The 21259-nt window shown below is 40.2% G+C and overlaps 1 protein-coding gene across 2 annotated transcripts in view; it reads right to left on the reverse strand.

Annotated features, from left to right (window-relative positions):
* The window catches only part of LOC120931856 (potassium voltage-gated channel subfamily D member 2-like), an 80974-nt gene extending 63534 nt beyond the window's left edge, over positions 1-17440 (reverse strand). Inside the window, exons 1-2 of one of the 2 annotated variants that reach the window (XM_040343748.1) lie at positions 17259-17440; positions 8116-8202 (exon numbers count right to left, since the gene is read on the reverse strand). In XM_040343748.1, the coding sequence (XP_040199682.1) occupies positions 8116-8202; positions 17259-17411 (240 nt within the window). In that variant the 5' untranslated portion in view covers positions 17412-17440. The remainder of the gene's footprint in view (positions 1-8115; positions 8203-17258) is intronic. The other variant, XM_040343749.1, reaches the window with a different exon arrangement.
* Positions 17441-21259: the final 3819 nt, after the last annotated feature.

Here is a 21259-nt window from a genome sequence, read left to right on the forward strand (position 1 = left end):
TTTTCTTCCTTTTGGGATAAAAGGTTTTATACAAATGGACAACATTTTAATAATTGTAAGCACTTCTGTCAATGGTGAATTGTTTGAGTTGACACTCTAATGCCCTGTACACACAATTGGTTCGTCTGATGAAAACGGACTGATGGATTTTTTCATCGGATATCCGATGAAGCTGACTTTCATCAGTCTTGCCTACACACCATCAGTTAAAAATGTCACCAACACGATGACGTAAAACACGACGACGTGCTGAGAAAAACGAAGTTCAATGCTTCTGAGCATGCGTCGGCTTGATTCTGAGAATGCATGGATTTTTGACCGATAGATTTCCCCACAAATGATCGTTTTTTTCTATCGTTTTTTTAACCATACGAAAATTTTAAAACAGGTTCTAGTTTTTTTCACCGATGGGAAAAAACTGACAGGGCCCACACACGATCGGTTCGTCTGATGAAAACGGTCCATCGGTCTGTTTTCATCAGACGAACCGATCGTGTGTACTGAGTCTAAAAAACAAAACAAATGCAGTCATCGCATCTAATGCCACGTACACACGACCGTTTTTAATGTCATGGAAAAAACAATGTTTTTCTCGACGTGATTCTTGTGAAGCCTGCCTTGCATACACACGATCGTGAAAAAAAATGTTCGAGCAAAGCGCGGTGACGTATAACACGTACGACGGCACTATAAAGGGGAAGTTCCATTCCAATGGCGCCACCCTTTGGGCTTGATTATGCAAATTTCTCTTCTCATAACTTGCTTCTGAGCATGCACGTTTTTTCCCCCTAAACACGTCAATTTTTCACGACACGAAAAACGTTGAAAAAAATAGAGCATGTTCTAAATTTTTAATGCGCATTTTTCACATCGAGAAAAATGCTCTGGAGCCTAGACACAATCGTTTTTAATGACCGATTTAAAAACTGGCATTTTTCTCGTCATGAAAAACGGTCGTGTGTACGCGGCATAAGAATTAGTAAGCTGCAACATAATAAATGATTGCTTTTGGGTTTAATACTGCTTTAAGCACCTCAATACCGGGCACATTCACCCCCTTCTTGTCCAGGACAAATTTCAGCTTTGAGCGCTGTCACACTTTGAATGACAATTCATGCAACACTGTATGACATTTTTTAGATTTTTTTTAAACAGATAGAGCTTTCTTTTGGTGGTATTTAATCACAAATGTGGTTTTTATTTTTTGCTAACAAAAAAAAAAGTGAAAAGAAAAAATACATACAATTTTGAAAAAAATAAAACAGTTTCTGTTATAAAATGTTTGCAAATTAGTAATTTTTCTTCTTCACTGATGTGTGTTGATGAGGCTGCACTGATGGGCAGTGATGAAGCTGCACTCGCTGTGCACTGATTGGCACTGATGAGGCTGCACAGATGGTCACTGATGATACTGTACTGATGAATTGGCACTGCTTTCAGATTGATGAGGCGGTACTGATGGGCACTGATAAACTGCAATGATGGGCACTAATAAGCTGCACTGATGGGGCTGCACTCATAATCAGGGCACTGATTACTGTATTAGTATAAGTATTGTACTTGCTGTGCCTTGACACACTGTCTCTGTGTGAGGACAGGTTTGTTTAAATCTGTGTGAGCTGTGATTGGGCTGCGATTGGCCCAAAGTGTCAATATTTTGTGTGGCCACCATTATTTTCCAGCACTGCCTTAACCCTATTGGGCATGGAGTTCACCAGAGCTTCACAGGTTGCCACTGAAGTCCTCTTCCACTCCTCCATGATGACATCATGGAGTTGGTGGATATTAGAGACCTTGCGCTCCTCCACCTTCCATTTGATGATGCCCCACAGATGCTCAATAGGGTTTAGGTCTGGAGACATGCTTGGGAAAAGGGAATAGCCTCTCCAGGTGGGAACGCAGATGAATATCCTCCGCTGCAGATAACTCAGGTGCAGGCAATGCACTTAGCATAGCAGGAACAAGAATTGGCATTCATGAATCCTTCAATGAACTGTAACTCCCCAGTGCCAGCAGCACTCATGCAGCCCCAGACCATGACACTCCCACCGCCATGCTTGACTGTAGGCAAGACACACTTGTCTTTATACTCCTCACCTGGTTGCCGCCACACACGCTTTACACCATCTAAACCAAATACGTTTATCTTGATCTCATCAGACCACAGCACATGGTTCCAGTAATCCATGTCCTTAGTCTGCTTGTCTTCAGCAAACTGTTTGCAGGCTTTCTTGTGCATCATCTTTAGATGAAGCTTTTTTCTGGGACAGCCATGCAGACCAATTCGATGCAGTGTGCAGCGTATGGTCTGAGCACTCACAGGCTGACCCCCACCCCTTCAACCTCTGCAGCAATGCTGGCAGCACTCATATGTCCCAAAGACAACCTCTGGATATGACGCTGAGCATGTGCACTTAACTTCTTTGGTTGACCATGGCAAGGCCTGTTCTGAGTGAAACGTGTCCTGTTAAACAGCTGTATTGTCTTGGCCATCCTGCTGCAGCTCAGTTTCAGGGTCTTGGAAATTTTCTTATAGTCTAGGCCATCTTTATATAGAGCAACAATTATTTTTTTCAGATCCTCGGAGAGTTCTTTGCCATGAGGTGCCATGTTAAACTTCCAGTGACCAGTATGAGAGAGTGAGAGCGATAAAACCAAATTTAACACACCTGCTCCCCTTTTACAAAGGAGACCTTGGTAACACTAACGAGTCACATGACACACCGGGAGGGAAAATGTCCAAATGTGCCCAATTTGGACATTTTCACTTAGGGGTGTGCTCACATTAATGGCTGTGTGTTGAGTTATTTTGAGGGGACAACACATTTACACTGTTATAAAAGCTGTACACTCACTACGTTACATTGTAGCAAAGTGCCATTTCTTTAGTGTTGTCACATGAAAAGATATAATAAAATATTTACAAAAATGTGAGGGGTGTACTCACTTCTGTGAGATACTGTATGTATTCATAGCACCCAGTCTGACACAAAAAAATGCTTTCAGGGCAGCTTAATAAAAAGCTGCTCAGAGCTTAGTAGAAGCTTTGTAAATGCTTGCTGTTCATGATGCTCTGCAAATTAACATTTTCAAGCTAAATCCTTTGTGAACGTAGAGAAGCCACATAAGTAGATTGTATCTGCAAAATCTTCACCTTCCTTAAAAAAAAAATGTTCCGCTTTTTTTTAAAATGAGGAGCAAGCTAAAAATGTTAATAAGAAACAATACTGTGCTTCAGCTATATGCTATTATCATTACGGTTGTTATTATATGCTATTATCGTTATAATTAGTTTTGTTAGCATATATCTGTGCCTAATAAATGAGAAAACATGTATTCTAGTCATTATTTGTTGAATACTGTGTAGAATATTACACTCATGCTGCATATAAGATGAAACTAGTAGGATTATATGTTTTTGGCAATTCTACAACCCATCTCTAAGCTTTGAATACCCGTAGGCATAATCAAACATATGAATATTTAACATACACACACACTGATACCACCACTGATAGAAAATCAGCATTAGCCAAAGCAATATTCTTGAAAGAAGTCATCCAACATCTGTTTTTTTAAGGTGAATTGAATTCCCCTGAAGATTTTGCACAGGACTTGATGATTGCAAATTGGAGCACAGTGAGAAGTAAAAGGACAACAATCTGTCTTTATGCTCTTACTTGTAAAGAACTGATTTATCTATTTAATGGTAAAACACAGGGGAATGCATTTTAAAATCTAGGCAAAAAACAGATACATATATTATGAATTCAAATGTCTTGTACACAATATACTGAGACTTAAAAAATGATTCCACCCGTGATTTTTTTTTTAAAAGTCAGCAGCTACAATCACTGCAGCTGCTGACTTTTAATAAGGACACTTACCTGTCCTAGGCACCCCACGATGTCGCCCCCCCCCCCCCCCCCGAGGCCAGTTGCTCGATCCAAGCAGCTCCCGGCCCGTTTCCTACTGCGAATGCTCGAGTTTCGCGGTGCTTTTGTGAATAGGCGGCAGCTTTCTGGGATACACACAGTTCCCAGAAGGCAGTGTGCACCATTCCCCAGAAGACACCGTGAGGAGGACGAGGAAGAAAACCTGCCACGGTAGATGAAGAGGCAGATTAGTAACTTCTGCATAGTAACCGCTATTTCTATATTTTTTTTGATCTTTTGTAAAAAAAAAAAAAATCTGGGTGGAACTCCACTTGAAATATACTGGAACTCAGAAGGGACTGGACAAATTTCGATCCATGTGTCAAATTTTGCTCCTGTTTAACAGAGGTAGATCTATCAACTTCTGCCAAATGGGAGCGTTGGAAAACTTTTCTCAATCAGCCAGCTGCAGCCCATTGGTTCAGTGTATTATGACAGTGGAGGAGTCAGAATACAATGTCATAGCAGGGAAGATTCTTCCATGCACGCTGTGTGGATGAGGGAGTCTATTCACTTTTTTTTTTCTTTTGATTAGCCAAACGATCTATCTATGGCTAGCATTAAAGGTAAAAAAAATAATAATACTTGACTAACACATAAAATGCCTCATTGTAAGACAATAAGGTGAATTATTCTCTGCGTACACCTGCTAGTAAAGACTTGACCTCTGTTAAAGCAGAGTTCCACCCATTTAAAAGTCAACAGCTACAACAAGTGTAGCTGCTGACTTTTAATAATCAGACACTCACCTGTCCCACGGTCCAGCGATGCGGTCGCATGAAGTCTCGCCCCTCTCCCCTTCTCTCCACGGTGCCGGCATTTTAACTGTGATCAAGCCACACCTGGGCACGCAATGCGCCCGGCGCAAGCCGCGATGCGCGCTGTAAATGGCCGGACAATCTTCTGGGACCTGTGACACATCCCAGAAGATTGGAGGGGGGAGAGGTGAACGTATATATATATATATATATATATATATTGTGACAGGAAGTCAGGTAAATCTGGGGGTGTTGTCACAGACGGGAGATACATTTCTGCCTTGTTTAGAAAATTCACCAATTACTATCGGGTGTCGGCTGCAGAAGTAGCCAGAAAGGTTTAAGGACGTTGGATAGCTTCAGCTGTTCAGAATGAGGAAATTAAGGCCTCTATAAGTTGTCCAGAGGATTACTACTCAATGCTGCATCCTGAGGCTTGTTGAGTTAAGGAGAGCAGTGAGCTGAGGAAGACTTCTGAAGGTGAAGTGGTAGTTGATATCTTTGCTGTGTGATAAGAAAATCAAAAAGACTATTGTTTTCTGCTGAAGACCAGCAGTGTCTGGCCAGCAGTAGGCTGTGCCAGACTCCATAGGTAGGTTCCTGTGTTGTGAAGGTAGACGGCCCAAGTGGCCAGGGTTTATTTTTTGTTTTATTTTGTTTATGCTGTTTTGATGCCTGCACTTGTTTCCAGCAATATGGAGGAATAAACCATAAGGCCCCATACACACGAGAGGATTTATCCGTGGATACGGTCCAGCGGACCGTTTCCACGGATAAATCCTCTCGAGGATTTGCGCGGATTTCCATGCGATGGAGTGTACTCACCATCGAATCGAAATCCGCGCCGAAATCCTCTGGCGATGACGTGTCGCGCCGTCGCCGCGATTATGACGCGGCGACGTGCGCGACGCTGTCATATAAGGAATTCCACGCATGCGTCGAATCATTACGACGCATGCGGGGGATCCCTTCGGACGGATGGATCCGGTGAGTCTGTACAGACCAGCGGATCCATCCGTTGGGATGGATTCCAGCGGATAGATTTGATAGCATGTCATCAAATATTTATTCGCTGGAAATCCATCCCAGGGGATAAATATCCGCGGAAACAGATCCGCTGGAGTGTACACACCATAGGATCTATCCGCTGAAACCCATTCGCTGGGATTTTTCAGCGGATGGATTCTATCGTGTGTATGGGGCCTAACCCTTGTTTTTCAACCACCCACGCACGGCTGCCTCTCTGTATAATTCAGTGTGTAGTGAACCCACTCAGGAGGTCACACACCCCGCTACCGAGCTAACCCCTTACAATATATATATATATATATATATATATATATAAAATAAAAAAGGCCTGCTTACAGATCACAATAGGTAAAATAGGTAAAACCAAGAATGTAACCACACCAAATATAGGCTAACCCCAATTTTACGTACGCAATGGGGTTTATTTACTAAAGCTGGTTAAATCAGGCTCACTTCTGCACAGAGACCAATGAGCTTCCAGGTTTTAATACCAAGATTAATCGAATAAGCTAGTGTTAGAAGCTGATTGGTTTCTATGCAGAAGGGAGCCTGATTTTGCACTTTCCAGCGTTAGTAAATAAACCGCATTATGTACTTAAAAGTGGGGTATACCTGTAATGTGTCATAGCACTGACTGCTGCACCAGTGTTTATTTTAGAGACAGAGTATATACAAGATTATGGAGGTTTGAGGCACTGTGGAATTTTATGGTACCTCCACAAACATAACACAAGGTATGTTGTTTAAAACTAGAGATAGCGACAGCGTATTTGATTCACTAAGGCAATACGGTTGTTCAGCCCCAAAGCTGTGGTTAAGTTTCAGTTTGCAAAGAATACTTAATTGGGTGCAAGTAAAATAAACACAACAGCATCTTTGATTGCAGGATCCGACGATTGAAATTGGCACAGCTTCGCCCAATTTACTAAGTTATTGGGCAAATTCTCTTGCAAAGTGCAACTTTCCCTGCAAAATGAACAGACTATTTGCCTATAGTAAACCAACCCCACAGCGTCTGAAAATAAGCCATTTTTTTATTTTTCTCTAGACACTCCATGGTGCTGTGGGCATCCCATGTCATTGCCTTACCCTGTATTAAATGCCCTAAAACTGTATAATCTTCCTTGAAATTCATGATCATCCATGATCATCCATGAATCCCTAATAGCCATTAATGGGATCTTATTACCTCAGTAGCTACATCACTTGGACACGCAGAACTTTAATAACTATGAGGTGAGATTCGTTTTTACTATCAGAATGGACATTTTAATATACTAGCCAAATTACTGGGACAATTATATTACTTTCATATGTAAATCTGTGCAAATCAGATAGCCTAGGGTGGAAAACAAGGGAAAAATAATTGATGAAGAGAAGATTTATATAGCAAAGGTCACCAATCAGCACATTTGGAATAATGGTGGCTAAATCAATAGTTGGGCATTTGATAATATTAATCATAAATATAGAGCAAAGCAATACCGATCTATCAGCTATTGATTATGACTTATGCCGTGTACACACGATCGAAATTTCAGATGGAAAAAGTCCAACTGACTTTTTCCATAGGAAATTACGGCCGTGTGTGTGCCCCATCGGAGAAATTTCACTGGAACATGTTCTATTTTACTCCGATGGAATTCATCGGAATTCCGATGAGCTTTTGGTCGGGCAAAAACCTGATCATGTGTACGCGGCATTACAGTTGATATGGTAATTTCTTGACCACTTCTATTAAATTACTATACTAATAGTGTTGATACCCAACTTGGACCATAGCCCAGTATAGTATCATCTGGTCTGACATTTGCTATGATCTAGTGCATTGACCTCCCATATAGTCTATATATACTATATTGCCAAAAGTATTGGGACACCTGCCTTTACACACACAAGGACTTTAATGGCATCCACGTCTTAATCTGTAGGGTTTAATATAAAGTTGTCCCACCATTTGCAGCGCATTTGTGAGGTCAGACACTGGACGAGAAGGCATGGCTCCCAGTCTCCACTCTAATTCATTCTAAAGGTTTTAATTTCCTATTATCATTTCAAAGCTGAGGTCAACAAGCAAATCCCACTTATATGTAGGTACAGGTTTGCTTATTTCTTAAAACTGCTAGATGTAATGGTCTCAATTATCAGAAATGCAATTTACTCATGACACACACTATATATGACAATTCTAAGCTAAAATACTGCCTTCAGTAATCAATTATAGATGTTTACTACTCTTGTAGTTACTTCTGCATTCAATTATTCCATTGTATTCAGGATTTAGACTGCAGTATGCTTCAGGCAGAGAACATTTGATGTTGATGTTTCAGAAAGCCTTTTGTGCACATTCACATGGTGTAAATAGTAGAAAATAAGATAAAGCTGAACCTTACCTCATTTAATATACCATTACGTTTGCTTTGTAAATAAGCATTAGCACTTCCACTCTTTGCCACCCGAATCCTTGCAAGTCTTGATTTCTGTGAAGTAAAAAACATATGGCTACCATTAATATGTACTCATTAATATTTTATATATACGGTATATATACATACACACATATACATATACAAACGCAGTGCCATTAATATTATTTCCTTAAAATATTAATAAGAAAACTGGAGACAAGTGTATTTCTACTCCAGCAGTATTTCACTCTTACAATTATTTTGTGCAGGGCGTAAATCAACAGCATGAAAAAACAGTTTACCCAAAGATACCAGCCTGGCACACCAGCATTTAGGCAAAATACTGTAAGATCTGACTGCAAGGTTGTGATTCCCTGCTATGATGATATCTGTATGGCTTTTGACCTTCAGCATTGGGCAGATACTTCAAGAGGACTTTCCAAGATTGGTACTTCTGCAACCAAAAGATTCATATACAGCTTTATAAAAACGTTTTTTCAACCCTTTGGCTAAACCCCCTTTTTGATGGGGTTCTAATTAGTAAAAAGATAGTGAAAAAAAAGTGAAACCTAATTAGTCAATTTCGACTTATTTGACCTTGGTGGGGACAGGAAATCCCCTATCTCCTGGCAAGGTCATACACCTCTTCTGTTATTCTTATTAGAGTCAGAGGGAGTAGTTCCCCTACAGGACCATTTCTGAATCCAGGAAACTCATAGAAAATGGACTGTGAGATTCAACAAGAGGTGCATGCTCGAGTTCCTATTCTCCGACAGGATAATTAATTAATATATAGGAAAAAATTGTAACAGGGTCACTAAAACATTTCACTGCTCTACTTGGTAAATCTCTCACATTTAAGTCTACAATTGTACACACCTGTTAATTGGAAAACATAGTTATGGGGTCAGGTCTTATGTATGTATGTATGTGTATACATATATATATATATTCTTTACATAATAGACATTAGACAGATCTTGAAACTTGTAACACTAAAATCCACACTGCTTTGAAATTTATTTAAGACATATGAAACAAATACAATTTGTTTATTTAAAATATTGCAAACATACAGCTTGTTATTAACAATGTATTTGGATATATACACAAAATTGAGAAACACGATTATATACATGAAGGACATGAAAGGATAGAAAGAAAAGTTGCACACCAAAAGACTAACAGACAGCAGCTACAGGGACCCAACATTCTTCCACACTTTTGTTCAGGCCTCCCACCGCCACCTGTCCTTCTCAAGACCCCAAATCTACCCAACCTCACTCAAAATGTTGTGCACCACAACGTCGACAGGAAGGACTTTTTGGAAACCTGATATCGTGCATTCCATGTGGAGTAACAGACTGCTAAGCGAACAAGAAAAAGTGTCTCGAAATCAAGATCTTAGTGAGTTTGAAAGGCCCTGTATGATCACTCTGCACAACTGAAGCCAGAAAGGAAAGGGATACTCAGAGTCCGCCAACTCGCTTATAGACTTCTTTATTGAAGAGTCACTGAATTAAGAAATGGGCCATCATCTCCTCCACCACACCACAACCACAGTTCTCCAAAGAGAAATGCTTCAGGTTGCCTTTCACACAGTCTGCTTTGAAACAAGCACCAGGCCAAATCCCAAAACATTAAAGGGATTCTCTCTAGATTCAGCAAATGCAGACCCTCCCTCATAACAGGGCCCATGCAATCCCTCAAGGCTAGTGGCTCGCTAAAGGCAGATTCAACAACCCTCCTCTCTAGGGCCTTCCTGGGAAGAGACTTAATTTCCTCTGACGTTACTCTCTGCTGCCAAAGCATTTTCAGGCACAGGGCAACATAAGCAGGGCGCTCACCATATCGAACCCTTAGGATTTTCTCTGGCCCACCATTCTCCCAGCTCTGCAGAAAAACCCTAAACCAGAACTGAAAAATACCAACCCACCCAGGTGGTTCCACTGCCAGAATATTATCAAAATTATGTTTCAAAAACATCAGAGAAAAGAAAACTACCAGGTTGAACATGCCTAGGCCACCCATCCACCTGGGAAGGTAGGTTACAGACCTCTTAACAGGGCTCAGTCTGTTCCCCCAAAAGAGCTGGAAAAAACAGCTATATATTGTCGCATAGAGAAAGACTAGCGAAACACAGACACAGCTAACATACAGAAATACTGGGATCAGGTACGTTTTAATCAGGGCAATCCTTTCTCTGTAAGAGAGTTTCCAGTCCTTCCAGCTGGCAACCTTGGCATCGGCATCTTGTAGTCTGCTTACCCAATTTGTAAGACCATAACTGCTGGGACCAAAATTCATGCCTAAAACTAAAATTTTCTGCCGGGGGTCTTAGAAGTCATCTGCAGTAGCTGAAAGTCTTCGTCCTTCTCTCCCATCCAGAAAACCCTTACTATTATCCTGATTGATCTTTGAGCCAGATGCCTCAGCATACTGTCTCATCACTGAGACCCCCTCCTCTGCCCCAGAGATGAAAACCAGCACGTCATCGTCATCAGACCATGACCCTCAGAGGAGGCTCACCAGGAATGCCCAAAGGCACTCCACACAATGCCTACAAGAGACCAGAAAGAGGGGCCAATCCTCCACTACGCCAAACTAGACAGCCTGGTCACTTGCAACAAGAAAATATCAGCATCAAACATGCTAAATAAAAATAAGTCCATGTTATGAGCACTTACTGTTTTTTGCTGGCAACATTAATGGTCACCACCTTCAAAGGAGTGGGAACTGCCATCAGGATAATTGAGGAGACCCTGCACGCTTCAATATTCCTTGTGATTCCTCTTCCATAGAAATCACTCATCACCCGAAGAACCCTTACCCTCCATCTCAGAAAACACCTCAAATGAATTTGACACCTCGACCCTCATTGGGTCAGGAGCTCCGTTTTCCTTTTAATCTCCAACCATTCCATATCATCACTTGACAATCTTGATGGAAGAACCCCCTCCCCCCACCCCCCAGGACATCTTCAGCCAAAACCTTTCATTTGCCCCTCTCTCCACATCATTCACCCTATCTTTCACATCATTCACCCAATCTCATTCACCCAAACCTCCCCCCACCATCAACTAATTCATCACCCACTCCACCCTTCAGAATCTGCTGACCTCCAGCTGCACCTCTGCCACACTGAGGAACAGTGGTCGGCGCAATCATATGCTCTGGTTCTGCACCCTTTACTACTCTACGAGAAACAGCAGGTGCAGACACAGACTTGACAACCACACTTTACTGATATTGACTGGGGAACCACAGCTTGGGGGGATACTGATGCCTCAGATGACCTCACAGACACAGATTCTGAAAGGACAGAGACACTAGGATATCCTGGTACAAACTCAGCCAACCCAGACTGTTCCCTATCCAGACAGAGGAATTCCTCCACTAACTCTTGCTTATTGTGCATAGCCTCGGGGGACTGGCTTTAAGGGTGACCAATCTCATCACATAAATTAAACCTAATGATCTTAAAGTCTCTCACCAGGTGCCCCAATTCATGACACAAAGAGCACTTCTGCTTTATACAGGAAGAGGAGAAATGTCCCTTGATTCCATATTTATGACACATCTTAGGTTGGCCATGGTAGAAGACAGTAATCCTATCTCTACCAATTAAGGCAGAAGAGGGCAAATGCTATGCCTCCGTTCCCTGTTGATGCCCAATAGGGAGAAACGCAGCGTCGGGTGGAGCATCAGCAGCTGACGTCACCACGCTCCCAGCTGATCGGCCTGAGCCAAAGCTGGGTGAACTTTTTTGCTCTAGTTTCTTAAACTTGTATACCAAGAACCCAAATAACGACAAATACTGTGTTGTTATTACTATATGTCTATTTAGTATCTTCTTGTTTTACTATGGTGTTTTATTATATTAAATTGTAATTTCTCTGCATTACTGAGTGTGCCGTGCGCCGTCCATTATGTCCTTGTGCTGTGATGTGCAGAAAGATTATGGCTTTTAGTTAGTGCGGATGTTTGCGTGTCCCTATGGAGAGGGCAACCTTCCTTTTGTTCTGCCCTCACTTCCTGTCTCTATTTCATGGAGACATTGTGTGCGCGTGCGATGCGCTTCGCGCATGGCGCGTTGTCCGTTTCGCGCATATGCGTGCGCCCTGCATTCTGTGCTAGGGACGCACAAACCGGAAGTGATGTCAGGGGTCAATTGACCTTTCACTTCCGGTGAGAATGTTCCCTCATATGGCGGCGCTGACAGAACCCATGTCAGACGCTGTCCTGGGAGTGGAAGGAATCAGACCCTTACAAAGCCATCTGTGAACACTCTTCTTGCGCTGCATTGGACACCCCCTATTTCCGTGGGATATGAACATTACTATTATTACCTACAGGTATTTAAAGCTTTCAGCATACTGGTCCTTATAACTAAGTGTATATCCTTGGGTCTGGCTTCAGGTAACCTTAGTATTATATTACTAGGTTATATTATTTTGAGGAGATGCAAACTTTATTTACCCTCTTCCTGGAGGGAGAGGGGAGAGAGAGAGGGTTGGTTGTTTGTTTTTTTGGCCCAATATGTCAGGGATCCATTTATTAATTTATAACTAATTTACCTTGGTCTAGTTAGATTTACTTTTACCTGAACCCTTTAACCCTTTCCCTTTTTGGAATTTACCTATAGCTATAACTATATATTGATATGTGGGTGTTACAATTGTGGGAATCCACTATACCAGCTCAGTCTGGCTTAAGCATAATTTGCTAGGCCTGTGGCGATCCACATGCTGTATTCGTATTAGGGTGGCTTAGCTGTTCTTCATTACTGGTGTACTAATGGTTATGATGTATTTTTTCTTACTATTTATTATATCCTTTAATAACTTACAGATTTGTGTTCTGTTGATGGGGTCTCCGAACGTTCTAACATCCGCACATTTTTGACCTAGTGGGTCTGACTACCACTGGTCATTGCCGTGGCCGACTGCTCCTTCCAGATACTGGGACTTTTGGTCTGCGTTCTCGGTACATATAATTCAGTTACCAGCAGAGTTGGTGAGCACACAGTAATTTTTTCTGTTACTTTATTTATTTGTTATAATTATGTAACTTGATGTATTATATTACAGAATGTGTATTAATGATGTATGTTTATGTCCTACACAGACTACACAATTCAAAAGAAAAGTTGCAAGGCCCTGACCAAGCACTTCTGTGCGAAACTTGTTGGCCAGTCACATATTACTTATTCTGCTTTTGTAACTATTGTGGTCCATACTAATACTTGAATTACTGTTTTTAAATGTTTATTGTTAAATTTTGTTATACTTTTTTGAAAAATTTGTGTCCAGTGTGCCTACCTTTATACAGGATTGACATTTCTCACTCTAAAAATCCCTCATTTTGGGAGAACGATTGTTTCTCTCAATTGTTTCCTTTCTTTTACTTAACCAGACCCATAAATCCTCGGGGTATAGACTCATTCCTAGTCAGGATAGTTACATTTTTTATCAAGGGCTATCATGAGATAACCTTGGAGACAAGCCCCTTCCAGTCCAGCCGGCACCTACACATACTGTTCCCAAAACAGATCCAGTGACACTGAATGTACAAATGATAAATCGTATTCAGAGGACTGATTAGAGCATAAATGTATCTCTGCGCTAAATCCCATGGATATGATACTACCCACAACCACCCTCCTGATAGGTGGAATACCTCCTCCTTCCCGCCTGAGCTGTACCACATTTTAACATTCAATGGTAGAAGGTGCGTTAATTGAAAGTCCCACAAATGTCTCCATTCCAGCAGCAGCATGACTTTGTTCCGACACAGCCCTATCATAGCTTTTACCCTGGATAGCTGATGGAGACACATAATTTCTGCATTCAGGCCCATTTACTGCATATGAACCTCTGAAATCAGGTTTGCATTAGCCACCCAGTACCCTGTACCCAATACCTGATCCTCCCTCCTCCCCTCTAGCACAACAGTCCCACTCACCATACTCCCATAAGTACCACAATTACCAGCAGTCCTGGTATCAGGTAAAATCTTCTGTTTAGAAAAAACACCAGCAGTCTTAGTGTTCATGTGGCACTCCTGCTCTGCAGTTTTAGTGTCTATGCGGCGCTCCTGTTCCATAGTCTTAGTGTCCATGTCGCACTCCTGCTTTGCAGTTTTAGTGTCAATGTGGGACTCCTGCTCCTTGTTCTCACAGCCAACAGAAACGTCTTTGTCTAGATCCCCGCCATCTCCTGCATTCCTTACTGATTGCAAGGATCTGTCAACAGACGCAGCCTCTTTCTCTGTAGCAGCAACCATAGGAATCTCCTCCACATACTGAGATAGAGTCTCCATAGGAACTCCCTCACCAGCATTTTCTTTCACTGAAACAGTTCCAGTATGTCTTCCATCAGCAGAAACTGTAGCACTGCCGCCATCTTAATCAGACTTTACAAATGAAAACATTTTCTTGACTATTCTTCCTTACAGGCTGAGGGACGACATTCTCCTTCTCATCTTCATATGACCATTCAGTGGAAAATCTAAACTTCCTGCCACTCAAGGGAGATTCCATTTCCGCAATGGTCTGCAGCAATCCGCCATTTTTCTCAACCTCCTCCTGAGATGCTGGGGGGGTGGGCAGGTGCGACCGATCCTGAGACAGGGGTAGTAATGGGGCCACCATATGAAACTGCTTCCTTACCCCTCATCCATACTGTCGCTGTTGCTCTGGCATTCACTCTCTGGCTGGTACTTGCACAGACACTTTCCTTTTCTCCTCCTGATTTTGTTCTTTAAACACACTGCTGCTCTTCTCCAGAGAGGTGACCAAATTCTCTTGCTTCTTCAATGCATTCTCCAGAGATTTCAGCTTGTAGTCTTGCCATGCAGAGATAATTTTTTCCTGAAATCTGCTTTCAGGACAGCAGGCTTCTGTTCCTCCTAAGTTATACGGCATAGTCTATTCACCACTCTGTCTTGGAAAGCAGGTAAGGACTCCCCTTAAATAGGGACAAGTCCAGAATCCATGGCAGCTTGAGCATGTGGTGTAGGCCTCAGTCCCTCTGGAAAGTCCCCACTTTCATCCTCCACAGGCTGCTACATCATGGCTGGGGAAGGGGCTGTAGGAAAGCCCAATTTTTTTTTTCTCCCAGCTGAGACCAATCAGGGTGAGCCAGCAACACCTTGCAGAACAGCACCACCTGGTGGACAGACTAATGTGACTGGCTCAGTGTTCTCTGTAATCTTTACATAATAGGGATTAGATTTGGAAACTTGTAACACTAAAATTTGAGCTGCTTTGAAATTAATTTGAGTCATATGAAAAAATGTAGTTACTCTACATGCCATCAACTCATACCCAGGAACAATCGGGCCATAAAACAACTTTATACAATTACTTTTTTTATATTAGCTATCAGTTTTGCTCCTATCTCATTTTACCAATTTTCTATTGGGGACTTGTCGCTTCATAAAAAACTGAACTATTTGCCCTCACCAATTACAAAATATATTTCATATGCCACACTCAGCAACAACACACTGATAATTAAGTATTACAGGTAATAGAGACATCTACATTAATTAAAGACTGCATCTGAAGATATGTGGTGTATCAGTCCTCAGACTTCATTCCCATAGTGAAATAAATTGATATAGCAAAATTAATTAGAAGTATATTCTCTTGAAATGTCAGGCAATTTCTTTTTTTTCCATGGAGTTCAATTTCTTCTCTATTTCTTATATGCCTTTCACTTAAAACTGAGAATGAACTGCTAGCACTTTGACATCTGGTTTTTCTGAAAGGCAAATTGATCTGTTCATAAATTACTCCCCAGTCGCTCATATGGCTGATGTATTAGCTCAGTACTGGAGCTCCTAGTTAAAAGTGAGAAAGTAATTGTTCAATTTATTCCTGTAATACAGTGTATCTCTGCTTTACCATTGTGGTGAGATGTTCATTGACTAAAACTAAAGTCAGATAGCAGCACTGAAATGAAATCAATACCAGTGTTGCCCAACTTGTATTTAGGATAGGCTTATTTTTAAAGATCTGTATGATTGTGATCAAGAGTGTTATACTATTTCAAAAGAAAGTCTATATTCTTAAAGCAAGCATTGCATATTATTAATTAATATAGTAATAAAATATAAACCCATAGACAGTAGAAAGATAATGTAATTAGAAAGAGTTTTTATACACAGTAAATAACTACCAAGGAAACCAGATGATAAAGAGGACAGTTTGGTTTTACAAAAAATCAGCATTATCTTAATATAATGTTTCTTGCCCTATTTAAAATACCATCAGCACATGTTTGGCCAAAGCCTAGAACCCCTGTCAGGTTCATATTGTTGTTTGTGTCCTTGCTAGGGAAATCTAATTCATGATATTCCACCCCTTCCACATCTACTAAAAATCTTTTTGCTTTTTACTTATATCTGTGTTCCTCTTGGAGAGAATTGTCCTCACATTCTTTACTGGTGATACATTGGTGTTTTTTAAGTGTTAATTTGTATTTCATCTCAATACTCCAAATGAGTTTACTAATTTTTGTTATCCACATTCACTTATGTTTTAAAATAACTTAAGGTGTAATTCCACTTTTGCAGTCATATTTGAGAAACTCCACTTTATACCTATTTGCCCTTAGTAAATCTACGCCACTGGATTTCCCCTCATTAACATACAATGGAGAATCCCTACATCTAGCTATGTAACCCATTTTTTAGGACAGTCAGGGTTCAAGTCTAGTTTAACTGAAAATGAGCACAGTACAGGCAGTCTTAATTACGGGGAAATCTAACTCCCAAGCCTTGAACTCTAACTCCCAAGCCCTTTCTGCACAGCAGAGGAAAACTTCAGTTTTCAGAAAAGAACAAGTATTGTTTTTTTTTATACCAAGTGAATACCAATAAATATAAAGTAGGTGTTATCCCAATTTGTCCGAAATGTGGAAATACACTTTTAGAAACTTAGATTAGTTCTATCTCTAATTCAATATTTGGTAAAGCATTTAAATGGTATTTTAAATACAACAACCAGAATTAACCTTATATTATACAGTATCGTTATTCACTTACTTCTGACAATCAAGTTTTGGTTTGCATTGTACAATTTGCACAATATATGTCTTGTTATGGTCATTTTATCACATTACCTTTTGCGCTCTGCGTTTATCTGCTCGTTGATTCTGATGATATATCCGACTGAAGTTGGACACTATTACAGGAACTGGTAACGCAATGACTAAAACACCACTTAAAGAGCATATGGAGCCAAAAATCTTCCCAGCTATTGTCTTTGGGACCATATCACCATACCTAAAAAAAACATATGCAGTTCATATATAGTTTTGACAGCTTTCCTTACTATATTATTATATATATATTACTATATACAAAAGGACATAACAAGTATTAAAAGTAACAATTACCAATAGAATAATTAGCAAATGTCTAGTATAGACATTTATTAGTTTTCAGCTTGATTAGTAAGACAGAACCTAACTCAAAGGATACTCTGGCAAGTATCACAAGGTTCAGCTTTTTTAGACAAGTACAATCATAAACAAACTTCTAATAAATATAGGTCTATAATAAATATATTGTTCACTCTAGGAGAATAGTTGCTTAACAAAAACATAAAAAAAACAAGATTTCAATAGAGACAGATTTATAAAAAAAAAAGCAAGATTTAATTAACACTGAGGTATATGAACAGTATGTGGCAAAAGTAAAATAACAGCCTTCTAAAGGGGTTCATATCCTGGGGTCCATGGCACCCTACATTCACTATACAGCCCTCATTTCATTTTTGCAATGAGTGGCCATTACTTTTTGTATGAAAAAGAGTGAATTTTGCACTTGCGTTTAAGCGCAAGTGCAATGGTATTACATGCGAATGGTATTTAGAAGCGTTTGCACCTTACCTCATTCTATTGGCTGGAATATTCATGCATTCTAGCCAATGGAATAAATGTATTTGCATGAGCATGCATTTATGTACATTTGCATGGAAAAACAATAAAACCAATTCTCCAGGAACAGTGCCTGGGCTATTTATTTTTGTCCCTGAATGCAGAACAACATACTAAAATGTCTGCATGTGCTAACATGCAAGTTCATTCAGAGGGAAAAAACGAAAGAACATAAAAGCAGCGTTTTTTGTGTCCGTGTGCATGAGGCCTTAAGATTGTTGATTCATACTGTGTATGTCATATATCTATGAGACAAGTCCATTTCAATAAAATGAAGTACATACAAACCATCTCTATGCCGATGACACCCAAATCTATATCTCTACTCTTCATCTCACTCCTTCAGTTTCCTCTCGCATTACTAACTGACATACAAGCATGGATGTCGCATCACTTCCTTTAACAAATCTAAAACCAAGCTGATGAAAAGCCCCCCTTTCCTCGCTTGGGCTCCCCTCCATGACTTTTCCATCAAAATTAATAATGCAACCATCAATCCCTCCCCTCACACCAGGGTACTAGGTGGAATCCGAGACTCTATCCTGTCTTTTCAGACCCAAATCCAATCGTTGTCAAAAGTTTGTAGACTTCACCTCCGTAACATCTCTAAAATTCGCCCCCTTTTAACAAATGAAACCACCAAGCTACTCACTTGTTATCTCTCGATCTGACTAATGCAACTCCCTTCTCGTAGGCTTAGCTCTCCATAGGCCCTTCCCTTTCAGTCTATCATGAATGCTGCTGCCAGACTTATCCACCTTACCAACTGCACAGTGTCTGTCACCCCTCTCCACCAATCCCTACACTGGCTTCTGATCTCCCAGCAAATTAAATTCAAAATACTAACTACAACAAACAAAGCCATTCACAACTCTGCCACGAGCTATATCGCCAATCTTTTCTTCAAATATACCCCAAACTGTCCTCTCCGATCCTCTCAAGACCTCCTTCTCCTTAGCACCCTTGTCTCATCCTCCTAGGCTTCTACTCTACTGCCTTTAGGCGATCCCTGAAAACGAATCTCTTTAGGGAAGTCTATCACGCCTCCAACTAATCTTTTATCACTTCCATCAGCTCATCCCCCACAGTTATAACCTTTTGTACCACTTGCCCAACCCTCTTAGTTTGTAAGCTCTTATGAGCAGGGCCCTCTTAACCCTCTTGTATTTTATTTTATAGTAACTGTACTGTCTCCCTTTTATATTGTAAAGCGCTGTGTAAACGATTGGCGCTATATAAATCCTGTATGATCATAATGTATTACTCGCATGTAAAGTTGTGTTTAATGCGGAAATTTCTGGGAAGGGGGTCCATAGCTTTCATCGGATTCTTAAAGTGGTCAGCTATTCAAAAAAGGTTACGAAACACTGTTCTAAATAGATCAGTATTATAAATAACAATGTACTTTTAATAATATGCGTCTATTTTTCAAGGGCTAAAAACGCTTGGTCATTTATGCTGTCTGAAAAAAGAACTGTCTGTGCTGCCACATAACAATTTTGGTTCTCATTCTACCATTGCAAGGTACAAGATTAAAGCCAGGATCTGTACTGATAACATCAATGCAATATTATAGACAAATGATTTTGTCCTATGCTGTATATACATTGTCAAATACTACCTAATTGAAGAAATATAATTGGAATTAATTGAGAAATATGCTGCAGAACTGTTACGGCCAGTGACCTCATGTAGACCCTGCCTGCTGCAAAATATTTTATAGTTAAAATGTTCATCAATTTGCATTATAAATGGAAGTAGTTTGCCAGAATGTAAAAACGTCCACCAGATGGCATAATGTACCATTACAAGCACATTATATTTCTGCAGCAGAATATACGCAGATTGCTAATTACGACTACTCTAAAACTGCTTATGTTGTTACACCTTTATTTAAATGCAAGGCTTAAAAATCACATTTTTTAAGTATTTTCATTATAGGATTCATTACCTTTTGTCATCCATATTTGTTGCAAGAAATTTGGATTGTCTACATTATATATTAGAAATGGGATCATCTTCATTTTAAAACCCTAATAAAATCTTGTGGCCTGACAGAAAATCACATTTCAGATTACTCTTTTATGTATGTAGGAAGAAAAAAATACTAATATGACAGGGAATCTGCACCCAGCACCTGATATACACATGTCTGTTCCATAAGACTCAACACGTAGTCAAGAAAATAGAAAACCGCAAGCCTGGAACTCAGCAATCACAGCTTCCATATTTTACTATTTTCGAGTTGTTTTAAAAAAATTTTTTTTACAATGTCATTACATTATTTATGGGAGAGCTAATATCATTAACCTCCCTGGCGGTATGATTCTGTCTGGAATTACGTACCAAAAGCGGTACAATGATTTTGCAAGGAAATTTGGCGTTTTAAACTGTAGGCCTGCAATTCATAGGAATAACTCATTTAAATCTGACCAAAGAGTGTAGTAGGCATCCCGGGTATGATTTTTTTTTTAAAACAAAATTATAAATTATAATATAATAAATAATTATAAATAATTATAACAAATAATAATATAATTATAATAAAAATTATTCAATAATGTAATCAACTCAACATCACTGAAATTTGCCCAGTTGCAGAATTGTCGCTATCATTTACTTATTTATTTTTTTATGACGAATTTCCCCACAAATCGCTATCGCACAATTCTGCAAATGATTATAATTTATTATCGCTGTTTTCTAGCTGCTCTAAAACCATTTTTGACATAAAGGGACACTTTTGGTTGCTATGGACAATCTCCAGTTTGCAGGCAGAAAGAACAGTTTTTATTATATAAAAGAACATGTAGGGCACTGGGCAGACCACTAGGGACAAGGGGGGTGTGTATTTTTTACATACAGTACTGTAATCTATAAGATTACAGTATACTGTATGTAATGTGTTTGTTTACTTTTTTTAATTTGGCGCCGTTCTCCGCTCCCGTGTGTCGTAACGTCACAGGGAATGGAGATCGGCGGCACACGGGGACACTGTGAATCGAGCGAGGACCCGCTCGCTCACACAGCGGGGATGCATCGCAGGATCCAGGGACAAGGTGAGTAACTTGTCTGTGGATGCTGCGAGCAGGTAAGCCGTGCCGCTGCACACTCTGCACAGCTACCCCGAGTGTGACTCGGGGATACCGATCCTAGCATCGGGGATACCGCCAGGGAGGTTA

Source organism: Rana temporaria, chromosome 3, assembly GCF_905171775.1.
Source record: "Rana temporaria chromosome 3, aRanTem1.1, whole genome shotgun sequence".
In the NCBI taxonomy this organism is placed as follows: Eukaryota; Metazoa; Chordata; class Amphibia; order Anura; family Ranidae; genus Rana; species Rana temporaria.